Below are 13,017 nucleotides of genomic sequence, written 5' to 3'. Positions count from 1 at the left end.
CAATATATCCACCTTAATAGGCATTGTTATTCCCTCGTGATATTTGGTCATATGTACTGACCATGGCCTCTCTCTTCACATACTTTAGTATGCCAAGTCATACTTTAGTATGCCAAGTAACTCTCTTCCTATTTCTCCAGTATAAAATTCCCCATACTCTTTACAAATTATTCTGTACATCTTATATTGTTTAAGTTGACCATTTCCCTCAAGACAGATTTTTCCCAATACAACTTATGTAATTTTTTTTTAATTTAGAAAAATCTACCGGATTTGTGTGGCATATAAAACTACAAAGGGCTTTAGACACTTGAAAAATATTCTCCATATATGAAGAATCAATGTATGCCTGACTGTGACCATGGTTTCCAAGAATCCACCCACACCCTGGGGCAGGGGTGGTAGTGGTAGGGGGGACATTCTTTGAAACAGAGGCAGAGCCTACAGAAGCTTGGCAAATATGTCCAGCTGCTACGGTGAAGTTGAAATGACTGTCCCTGTATTATAGGAGCATCCATGCTTGCATTGTGGTGAGCCACTCTCTCTTGCCAGCATGACTTGCAGTTTGTGTGAATCTTACAGTAGTGGGCATTGTGTTGGCTCCTACAAGAGAATTATATTAATGTCCGTAGCTTTAAAACACATGTGCTCAAATTTTGAGAAGTTTTTGGCTTCCAAAGTATTGGTTGATATTAGTGTATTTTAAATATTTTATATCTAAATATTTAAATATTTTAAATGGATGTCAGAACAGACGGTGTCAGAACAGACGGTGGAAATTGCCAAGAAGAGAAGCCAAAGTCAATAAAGATAAAGACCTCAGGAAGGAACCTAATAGGCAAGTTCAGAAAGCTATTAGAGACAAGGGGCAATACTATAATGACATCTGTAAAGACCTTGAGGATGGAAATAGGCACTCCGGTCACTACCATGTCGGAAGCCTGCAGGAATGGATGGAATAGCTACAGAAATATAGCAGGCTACAGAAGAAGAATCAGTCAAGGTTCTTACCAAACTATGCCAGCAAATTTTGAGAAAGATATAGTGGCCAACAAATTGGAAGAGGCTAGTCGACATACTCATACCAAAGAAAGGTGACTTAACAGATTGCGCAAACCATCACACAATATCCTTAATTTCACATGCTTGCAAAATAATGCTCAAGATCATCCAATACAGATGGAAAGGCCCTATGTGGAAAGGGAAATGCCGAATATTCAAGCTGGTTTCAGAAAAGGCCGAAGAACAAGAGACATCATTGCTGATGCACGCTGGATAACTGAGGAAGCCAAAGAATACCAGAAATAAGTCAATATGTGCTTCATTGACTACAGAAAAGCCTTCAATTGTGTTGACCATGTCAAGTTGTGGAATATCCTTAAGAAAATGGGTGTTCCAGAACATCTCATTGTTCTCATGAGAAACCTATACACAGGACAGGAAGCCACAGTCCAGACAGAACACTGTGAAACAGCCTGGTTCCAAATCAGCAAAGGAGTAAGACAAGGCTGTATACTTTCTCTTTCCTTATTCAATTTATATGCTGAACATATACTGAGAAAATCTGGATTGGAAGATGATGAGCCTGGTTTTAAAGTTGGAGGAAGAAACATCAATAACCAGCACTATGCTGATGACACCACTCTGATAGCTGAGAATGCAGATGATCTGCAAGCTCCAGTAATAAAAGTCAAGGAGCACAGTGAAAAAATGGGGCTACGACTAAATGTCAAGAAGACTAAACTAATGACAACTGGTACAGCAACCAGCCTCAGCACTGATAGTGACACTGAAGTGGTGGATAGCTTCTGCCTTTTAGGATCAACCATCAACAGTAAAGGATCCATCAGTCAAGAAATACGCCACAGACTAGCATTTGGTAGAGTTGCAATGAAGGCCTTGGAAAGGATATTTAGATGCCATGACATGTCTATACCTACAAAGTTTAGAATTGTTTAGATAATGGTTTTCCCTGTGGCACTCTATGGATGCAAAAGCTGGACTTCAAAGAAGCAAGATAGAAAAAACATTGACGCTTATGAACTTTGGTGCTGGAGAAGACTTTTGAGGATACCATGGACAGCCAGGGAAACAAACAAATGGATCATAGAACAAATCAATCCAGAATTTTCACTTGAGGCACAAATGACCAGGCTCAAACTATCATACTTTGGACACTTTATGTGAAGATGCAGCTCCCTTGAGAAATCTATAATGCTGGGAAAAGTTGAAGGAAAGAGAAGAGGATGACCAGCAGCAAGTACTCGATTACGACAGCAATGAATGCACCACTAAGAGACCTTAAAGGCCAAGTTGAAGACAGATCATCCTGGAGAGAATCTATCTTTGTGGTCGCGAAGAGTCAACACCGACTTGATGGCATTTAATTAATCAATTAATCAATCAATGCTAAGTAAAGTAAAAAGACAGGATAGAAATGTAACAAACAAACAAGACATACAAAGCAAAGAACAGCACACACATGTGACTTGCACTCTTGGTGCAAGTACATGATGAAGAAAGAGGAAACATTGTTAGCATCAAATATTACTGAAATAGAAAATGACACATTACATCTATTTGTGGATCTCTGCTGCTGAACACATTTATATACTCTTTGAAAAGTACTTAGGGAAATGAATACAAGTGAAAGTTTACTAAACCTTTTTGTAGTGATATCCTTAGTTTACTCTGATGGTTTAGTGTTTGTATTTTCAAACGGTGGTCTAAGCATTCATTTACTAATGATGAATGGAGGTACAAGAGAGCTTACAAATGCACAAGCTTAATGCACGGTGACAGCCACACAGAAAGCTCTTTTCATTTGCAGCTTTTTAGAGTCATTTTAAGTTGGTGCAGCTAGCCAATCAGCTTTTCCCTCTCTGCTGACATCACTAACTAGCCAGTTCCCTCCAGCTGCAGAGAGCTTCAGTTTCTTTTTTTTATAACTAAAATGGAGGCTGGTTTCTTGCCTTAAGGAGTACACTGCTTTCTCTGCTGAAGCCTAGATGTTGACATGTAATAAAACTGGCAGCAGGATGGTGGTGGACGCAGCCAATTCGAATGGGCCATTCCAGCCCGTGGCCCTTCTACATATTCGAGGTGAGTTATTTTGTGTTTGAATGAATTGTAGCCCTATGTAGCTAGCTAATAAAAGGCTATTGTGATTCTCGGGTAAGGAAAGCAGGAAGTCCTTTGTAGCAGAATCCATTTTTGTTCCGATGCAGATTTATTAAGTTACGAAAGGTAGACTGTGGAGTTGCATTAAATCTTTAAAGATTTAGAAATCAGAAGGGCTGCTTGTATAGTTAAACAGGTTTTGCTGCTTTCTGCCCTAATGCTCCCATCCCCCACCAAGCTGTGCTGATGTCAAAGGATGTGAAGTCACTACCCCAGAAAGGTGTTTGTGGCTGGGTGGAGGGAGGGAAAAGAAGCAGGGACTAAGTTTACATGCATTTCTTTCAGAGAATTGCAGCTCTTTGTAGCATATGTAAGCATTAACAGTGCAGCAAAGGATTTTTTCTACATACAATGAGGGCTGCTTTGTAGTTGCTGTTTAACATGCTCATGAAACTAAAGTGATTGAAGGGGATAGCTTCTATTATATTATCAAATGTACTACTTATGCTTAGAAGGCATTCAGAGGAATGTGCTTTGTGGAGAAATTTGCACTGACATACTGAAAACATTTTTAAAATCTGTCACAATGATTTTTAGGGGGCACAAATACTGCTGTTTGGGAAGCTGTAGAGTGCATTAAGTGCAACACTTTCTAAATTCTCAAACTTGTTTTCTATTTGTTCAGTTTCAGACACTTGTGAGATTCATTGCTGTTAACTTCTAACAACTTAAAGAAGCTGATTCTGTTTCTCTCTGTGCCTAAAATCACAATACAATTTTAAAATAAGATGATGTATTTGCTCCTCTACTTTTACTAACCTAATAATTATAAGTGGGTATTTTATCCCTATCACCACCTGCATTCTCAGTGCAATCTGCATTGCTTAGTGGAGGATGTATTTATTTATTTAAATTAAAACATAATCTAAACTGTAGAGATTTCATGATGTAATAAATATTCTTATTTCTGACTTACAGCAGAATCCTATGCATTTTTACCAAGTCCCACTAAGTTAAGTGGTGCTTACTCCCAGGTAAGCATGCATAGGATTACAACCTCCAATATTAAATCCTGTGTATTCAAAATAAAGAATGCTGAGGAAGCTGGCCTTTCCTGCATTTTAGTTGTGAGGCTTTGACTTACACACTTCTGTTGATATGGGAGGGATTATAATTGTTCTTATTCTAAGCAGTGGTGTGTTCACATAGTCACTACAAGATGAATAACTTTTTTTAAAATGGCTTTTTCAAAAGCTGACATTTTAAATGAAGAAATATTGGTTGCCTCTAAAGAGGTTGTCTTGGTTTTATGGTCCTTAATCACACTGCAATACCTATTTTTAAAAACTACTTTACTATTTTAAAATGTTTTAAAACTTTTACCAAAGAGTAAGGTTGGACATGTTTACACCCCTCCATTATGCTCCCTCAAAACTCTGGATTCTGTGTTAGGGTAAAACACACACAGTGCATGCATTCCCATTGTGTGACCCTGCCCCCTAATGTGTTTCATTTCATGACAAACAGTTTTAGTTTGTATTAAAAATGAATGTCTTTAACAACCTTAAATTGCCAGACTGGTCACTTCTGTGTAAACATTTCCCACACCAATCAAAGGTGCATACACCAACTTTTTACAAGGTCCTTCTTTTTGAGCTAGACTTGCACATGCGTCTTGTTCAACACTTAGTGCTAATGAAGATTAAAACACATACATTCCACAGATCCCAGTTACAAACCAATCATTGGGAAAATACGATTGAGGCAAATACACTGAAAATTGTAATTCACTATTGGCAAATAACCTCAGCTGATGGAAAAGTCTTCAGGCTACCTATATCTTTGAACAAGACTACCTTGTTCCAAGACTACCTTGTTCCAAAGACACCATGAATTTAATGAAATGAATCTACTTGAAGCATGAAGTTAGCTAGCATCTTAAGTCATTGTCGGCTTCACCTAAGGAAATGGCCGATATTAACAAGAGTTCGTATATTCTGAGCATATCTGTTGCAGAGGACTGTTGCATGCATGCACACACACCATGCACATGTGTTTTGGAAATATATTTTTGGTCTTTGTCAACCAAAAACCTTTCTTTTATCGTGTGTGTGTGTGTGTGTGTGTGTGTGTGTGTGTGTGTGTGTGTGTGTGTAAAAGCCAACACTGTACAGTAAAAAGGGCCCTGCCCACAGTCTTAGTCTGTCACTGTGCATTATCTTTCTTTGTGAAAAATACTGTATAGAAAGCTCTGTACTTTCTTGCAACTCCTCAGAATTATTGAATAGAGGTATTCTGCACTCATTGGTCTTAGCAGGACTGAAGCCATTGTGAATACTGTAGCCCCTGTCCTGTTGCACTTTGGTTAATGAGAGTTGTGCTAACTAGCAAAATGACCATCATTGTGACAGGTTGAGTGAGAATTGGTAGGATGCAGTCCAGATACCTTGCTATAGAATCCTTGCTGAGGAGGCTCTGGCCACCCAGGGTCAGGAGTGGAAAACAGGTTTTGCTTTTATCGTAGTGTTGTTCTGAAGGGTTTTTCACATCGGAGCAAATGATTACTTTCTACAAAGTGGCTGACTGGTTAAGAGGCATGCTTGGCTTGTGGGTCTAATACTGTTCCCTGGTAATCGTAGCCACTGTGAATCAATCCTGTTCCCATCTGTATACTCTTTGGGATATGCAGTAGTTCCCCTTTCTCCAAATATGTTCTTTTGTGCAGAAAAACTTTGTCATGTTTTGGTTTCAAGTTAAGATTGCTTTATTTTAAAATTCCTTGCTTCAACCAAATCCTATTATGCTTTTTCCGTATGTTAGCTATGTTCTGATTTTCTGTTGAGATGGTACTTGAACAAGGAGAGGAGCGCTGGTCTTGTGGTAGCAAGCATGACTTGTCCCCTTAGCTAAGCAGGGTTTGCCCTGGTTGCATATGAATGGGAGACTAGAAGTGTGAGCACTAAGATATTCCCCTCGGGATGGAGCCGCCGCTCTGGGAAGAACAGAAGGTTCCAAGTTCCCTCCCTGGCATCTCCAAGATAGGGCTGAGAGAGATTCCTGCCTGCAACCTTGGAGAAGCCACTGCCAGTCTGTGCAGACAATACTGAGCTAGAAAGACCAAAGGTCTGACTCAGTATATGGCAGCTTCCTATGTTTCTAAATTCTGTCCGCTGTATCTTTTCCAAAATATTTTTCTAGATGAGTATTTCTTAAACCAAAAGGCAGAGATTGGGAAATATAGAATAGCAAAGAACTTCATAAATAGGGTTTTTTAAATGCCTAGTGTCCTGTCAAAACAAGAAGGAAGATTGCAAATGTTATGTGTATATTTAACTTATCAAATGTTTATTACAACCACACTCACTGCTTATAGTTTTCTTTATGAAAATAAGTAGTACAAATTAACGACATTCTGCAGAATATTGAACAAGTTTCATGAAGGATACAAGGAGCAGAAGAGAGAAGAGCCATCCCTGGTTTGTGGTAGCTTATTGTTCAGCAAGAGCAATGTATAGAGCAGTTGTTTTGGTTTTGAGTGCAAATGTCTATTAACCGTGAATTATGGGTAGCACATACAGGCATGCTTGCTGACTCTTGGAAGGTCCAACCAATAATGGGCAACATCCAGACTAGTTAGTCATGAGTAAGGACCTTTGAAATCAATGAGACAAGTTTGTCATTACTAATTTATGTTCAATTATGCCCAGTGGGGGCCACAGCGCTAACTGGGTAATGTGTCAGTAATTCCCATGGATGATGGTAAAGTAAAAGCACACACATTTACTATAAATAATGGAATATAATTTGTTAAATAGAAAGCTGGTCACTAGCAACATACTCTAGGTATGAATTCCACTTTAAAAAATCCAACCATACGACTTTGAAATCTGTTCATTGTAAGTGACAAGCAATTCTGTCCCTTCACAGAAATGTGCCAGAGAATAGGAATTCTTTATTGCAAAATTAGTGCCCCCATGCCTAAAAGCAGTGGGTCCTTAATCTTATATGGTGGCATTTTCACATAATTCGAAGTAGTAATGACATGTCATTTGGACAGGATGCCTTATGAAGTGGGAAGCCAATCAGTTTCAGCCTACTTCTTCTGTGTTTGATTTATATATTCAGTATCTGTTGCCTCTGGTTTGTATCCTAAGGTCTTCTATTCTGTTCCCTTGTGCTAACAGAAAAAGCTCTTAGGATACAACCCATTGTTTGTATCATCTTCTTCCTCCGGGACAGCATTTTAGCCTCATGACAGCTTTCTGGAGTAGGTTATGCTGAGAATGGCTTGCCCAAGTCACCCAATGTGGTTCATGACTGAGTGGCAGTTACCCACATTTCTCAGATCTGTTATCTAAATAGAGGTTTGTTTCTCCGTTCATCCATTCATTGAACCCTAAGTCTCTTACCTGTCTTCCACACTAACTTCCAAAGAATATATTTATTTAAAAATATCATGGGGAAAAATCTTTTGGTTTAAGATGGGTCAAGGTGCTTCCAGTTCTCACTCATGCTTGAAAAAGCATGGGAATTGCAAGCTAAGGTGGTCTACTCTTAACTTTCTTCATTTCGTGCTGTATAAGCAGTAAAGACTTTGCACAGTCTTTTATATTGTTGGCTTCGCTAATAGGTTCTGTGCAACTGCACTCTCAGGCTCACAGTCATTTGCTACAAATGCACCTGGTGGATTTCTGCCTTAAGCATTGTTAATTATCCATAGCATCTAACAGGTGGCTGCTAAGTGAATGTACCTTGAATACCGTGTAGCATTTGGATCCTCAAGTAACCTGCACTGGACTCCAGAGCTACTTAAGGCCTGGGAAACTCTAGTTTGACACCAGTTGCTCCCACCTCAGCCAAAAATGATATTAGCATTTGGAAAAATTGTATAAAGCTGGATGGTTCATAAACATTTTCAAATTCATCCCAAAAGCATCCTGAATTTTTGCTGTTTCATGGGAGGGAATACGTCTGCATGTGATGAGGCAACCAGGCGATATTCCCTCTTATGTTGTGTTCAGACAAGGAAGTGCAGCAAAACAAAGGATGTGAAACAAAGAAGTGTTACAACTTGACAGTCCATCTTTCCCTCCAGGTTGAGGGCCAGAAAGCCCTTGCACTGTAATCGGTTGGAATGGAGTTGGGGACAGTGTTCCCTTTAAAAAAATTTATCTGTGTGTGGAATGCATTTTGTTCTAGCTGGCAGTGTGTATGTGCACATGCATTCAGAGTGGAGCCTTCCTGGTTCAGCCTGAGTGGGATCTAAAATTTACTGAGTGGACATCAAAAAATGTATGAGCATGTGCAAGTGCACACGCCTTAGAGGGAACACTAGTTGAGAGAGAGGTTTGCCTGTTGAATTTGCCCAGATGTAGTAGAGGTCATTTTATGGAAGCACTTGGCCTTGTACCGTGTTTCCCCGAAAATAAGACAGTGTCTTATATTAATTTCAGGCCCAAAAAATGCACTAGGGCTTATTTTCGGGTAGGTCTTATTTTGCACACACCTCCCCCGCCACGGCAGGCAAGCACAGAACAACTTACTCCGAGGTAGTGCCCCAAGTTTCAACCCCACCTCCTGCCGTTCTCGATCCCTGCGGCCAGCGCGCGGCCGCGAACCCCCACCTCCCGCCTAGGTCTTATTTTCGGGTAGGTCTTATTTTCGGGGGAGGGCTTACATCAGAAATTACTGCTAGGTCTTACTTTCGGGGAAACACGGTAGTGATACACAAGGCAGATATTTCAGGTACATCTCTAGCAAGTGATTAGGGAAGCTGCATGTATTGAATTTCTGCTGGGACATATCACTTCCCAGCCCAATGTTGAGCTGAAAGACCAATGAAGAATATAGGTCCCATTGTAATACACAATACAAAGATCTTACTACTTACATAGCATTTAAGTTAAGGTGAACACCCTAACCTGCAGTTTACATACTTTTCAGAGCATGAGTAAAAGCTGCAGCACCTTAACTCTCCACTTAATTAAATATGTATTGATATTGTCCCTTATTATTATTATTATTTTTAAAAGCTCACTATATTATGTCAGCATTCTGTGCAAGTATGTGTGTTCAAATTTCACCTTTATAATTATACAGCATCTTAGCATGCTTAAGCCACTTTGCATATATTATCTTGTTAAACACGTATAAGATTGTGTTCTGCAGCTTAACACAGGTTTAATGGGAGGTTGTTTATCAGAATTAAGCAATGACTGGATTAAAGTAGGCCAATTCCACTCATCTCTTAGGGAATGGAGACTGATCTTTCAGATAATTCATGGAACACCAAGAGATGTTAGCCATCTGGAGCCTCCATATTTGGAAGCAAGCTCTCAGTATCTAATGCTGGGGATGTCCAGTGGGAAGAAGATTAAAATAATCCTGCACTATATTCCACTTCGTTTCACAGTTTTGCAAATGGGCACTTGGAATAAGTTAAGGTGAAAATTGACACCAGGGACACGAGACTGGCGGTGAGAGTGTTTTACTGACGCTAGGCTCAACTGGTGTGCACTTGAGATGGGGACTTTCAGTGGTAGCCTCCCAGACTCTGAAACTCCTTACTACAAGGGATTCATGATGCCCTCCCTGCCAGTCTTCAAGAAAACTTTGTCAGGGATCAGGGTGTACGGATCCACACCACCACGCATCCAATTCCTGATGCACTAGCTGCTGCAGGTGTGGGCCCACAGGGAGACATGGGTGGGTATGGTCAATGGGAGATGAGTAGAGGACTGTGGTGCCCCCATGAGATGGGAACCTCTCCCCCTGCTGGGAGTGCTGGGCACGTCAGGCCCTATTTAGAGATTGGAGTGCTGATTTAGGAGGAGCTGGAGGCTCAGCACTGGAAGAAACTCCTGGTAGGGATGTGCACAGAACTGGTGGGGGCCGGATCGGCAGGATGGCTTTAAGGGCAGGGGAGGATGCACTCCCCCCTGTCAAACCTTCGAACCAGCCAGGGTTCAAACCGGTTCAGAGGCCCATAAACCGATTCATGCACATCCCTCTGAGCCCGAAGAGGCCCTAAAAAGACCACAGTCCAGGACGCCAAGGGAAAGTAGGCTGCAGGAGACAGGGAGTGCTGGTGATAGTAATTCCCCCACTCCAAACTCCAAGGCCCAGCTGGAGTTGCCGACAAACTTTTAAAACTTACCTTTTTCCCTAGGCCTTTAATCATTGATGGGAGGAAGCCACTCTAGATATTTTAAATAATGCACTGGGAGTTGTATTGCTGTATGTTTTGAACATTTAGTTGTTATTTTAAAGCTATTTAGCCACCATTGAGCTATTCTGAAAGGCACAATATCGATTTAAAAATAAATAAAATTTAAAAGTAAATTAGTACAGTAACTTTTACAACAGTCCTGTAGTGCTGTTCTCCAAAGAATCACATAGTTTTTACTTCATTCAGATTGGATACTTCATATATTCCACTCTCAAGAAGAGCAGTGAATTTGCAATTTTAAAAATATATAAATTGGGTTCAGATTGCTAGTGCCAGGTGCATTGCAGATAGCTATTGATGGCAATATGCATTAGCAGGTTTTTAAAAGGAATTATAAGTAGTCCTTCCACATTGGTCTAGGTTGCTATGTTTAGGTTCTTGGTGACTCCCTGCTGTCTGCAAAGTAGTATATTTTAAATGTTATCAAAAGACACTGCCTCTGAGCTATACAGAGTGCATATCTGCCCTTTAAAACATAGGCTTTTTCTGAATGGTTATTAACTCTTGCTGTACTGTCTACAAAGTAGGACTCTATACTAACAGATCCCACCTCTGGTAAATGCAATGGATGATTATTTATTTATTTGATTGATTGATTGATTTATATACCGCCCTTCCAAAATGATTCAGGGCGGTTCACAGCATGATAAAAACAATTAAATTAACAATTAAAATTAAACTATTAAAACCAATAAAACAGCGAAAAGTCCTGAAAATCAGGGCAACAATTTAAAACAGTTAATCATTTAAAACCCTGGAAGGCCAGGCCAAATAGGTAGGTTTTAAGGGCTCTCCTGAAGGACGGCAATAATTTCAAATTACGAATTTCTGCTGGGAGTGCATTCCACAGCCCAGGAGCAGCTACAGAGAAGGCCCGCCTCTGCATCGCCACCAGACGAACCGGGGGCAACTGGAGACGGACCTCCTCAGATGATCTTAAGGTGCAGTGAGGATCATGTAGAAGAAGGCACTCTCTTAGATAACTCGGACCTAAGCCATTCTGGGCTTTAAGGTAATAACCAGTACTTTGTATTTTGCCTGGAAACATCAGCAGCCAGTGTAGCCGTTTCAAAACAGGCATAATATGGTCTCTCCGGGTTGCCCCAGAGACCAACTTGGCTGCCGCAATCTGAACTAACTGAAGTTTCTGGACTACATACAAAGGCAGCTCCACGTAGAGCACATTGCAGTAGTCGAGCCAGGAGGTTACCAGCTGATGCACCACTGATCTGGATAGTGAGGCCTCGACAAACATAAAATGGGTTCTGCGCCTGCGCAGGACAACTTCGGGTAAAACTGATTAGCTCCTCGCGACGCCTTTCAACTGCCTCTGCACGAGCCGTGCAGTACATATACTGGCAGTTAGGCGTCAGTTGCTCAGTTTCTTTCTGACCGCTGATGCGTTCGGACCTCGGAAACTTTGTTGCTCCTCGTATAGGGAATTAGTGATTTTACTCTGAAGACGACATTTTTTACTTACCACCTTTACATCTTTGTTTAATGAACTGTGTCCCTACTTCCCCCTGTCACGACTAGTAAAAATTAATAAAGTATTACAGAGCTAAACGAGCCGGCCACAAACTCCTGTGCCCATGAGTAGTTCTGTGAGGGAGAAGACCACCTTTAAACGGTGCATTCGCTGCAGGGCAAAGCTTCCGTCAACAGACGGCCATCGACTTTGTCTCCACTGCCTGGGAGAAGAGCACTCCACAACTGCTTGCCCTATTTGTAAGTCATTCTCGAGGCAAACTCTGAAGAATAGGGCGGCGCGGCTTAAAGTTTCGTTAATGGAGGACGCGCTCCGCCCGACAGCCGCTTCCTCCATGCCGAGGGCTGCTACTATGCAGTCTAAACCCTCGAGCACTGCTCCCAATACTGCGGGGACCTCTGTTAAAAATACAAAACAGAGCTCATTCAAGGAGCCCTCGATACCGAACAGCGACAGCCTGAAGCGCTCATGCACTTCAACGCCACCTCATACTACAAAGAGGAAGGAGGCAGCTCCAACTTCCGCCTCACGGCATACCACTCCGTCTCCCTCAGGGTTACAGGATGAGCCCCTGAGAAGCAGAGCGGGATCCCTGTCGCCTGCTCCAACCCCTAGACAATCGCCTTCGACACCAGCCTCGATGTCGAGCGCAGTAACACCACCTCGACATCGAGCTCGCAAACGACACCGCAACGATGCTGCTAAGGTCAAAGACTCCGCTACAACTAAGTCAAAGCGGGTGGGGGGCATTCCCTCGGCATCGAAGGCACTGACTCCACCCTCAATATCGACAGCAGCCTCCCCTGCTTCGACGTCAAGGGTCGCTCTGAGAGCTGATGTGGATACATCCCCAGCAAACAGGGAAGGCATAGCACCCCCTCAAGCTGAACGGGCATTCTTGGAGGATGGCATGCATATTGAAGTTACACCAGGGGAAGGGGGCGTCCCCCTACAACCCCTTCAGCCTGTAAACACAACCCCTTTCGCCTCTGCCTTCCAGGGGTTCATTTCCCAGGGTCTGGATGTGGATGAAGATAATATTAACCTTCCTCCTCCTCAGACACCTTCACTCACTCCTGCTCAGAGAACACCTATTGGTCTGTGTCCATTGAGAGGGTGGGGTGAGACTGACATCACTTTGTCTCCTAAGGAGTATACGCTGTTTAGGGAATGGCAGTTA

General features: G+C 41.8%; 1 protein-coding gene across 6 annotated transcripts in view; it reads left to right on the top strand.

The window, feature by feature from the left end:
- PPP2R5C (protein phosphatase 2 regulatory subunit B'gamma) overlaps positions 1-13,017 on the top strand; it is a 141,472-nt gene that overhangs the window by 49,986 nt on the left and 78,469 nt on the right. For 2 of the 6 annotated variants that reach the window (XM_053271080.1, XM_053271072.1), the window contains exon 1: positions 2,944-3,102. The exons of the other annotated variants lie outside the window; for them this stretch is intronic. In XM_053271080.1, the coding sequence (XP_053127055.1) occupies positions 3,009-3,102 (94 nt within the window). In that variant the 5' untranslated portion in view covers positions 2,944-3,008. Of the gene's footprint in view, positions 1-2,943; positions 3,103-13,017 lie in introns of those variants that run through there. 6 annotated transcript variants of the gene reach the window in all.

This window comes from Hemicordylus capensis, chromosome 1 (genome assembly GCF_027244095.1).
Source record: "Hemicordylus capensis ecotype Gifberg chromosome 1, rHemCap1.1.pri, whole genome shotgun sequence".
In the NCBI taxonomy this organism is placed as follows: Eukaryota; Metazoa; Chordata; class Lepidosauria; order Squamata; family Cordylidae; genus Hemicordylus; species Hemicordylus capensis.
The sequence above is the reverse complement of the archived record's forward strand: the minus strand, read 5'-3'. Positions and strand labels throughout refer to the sequence as shown.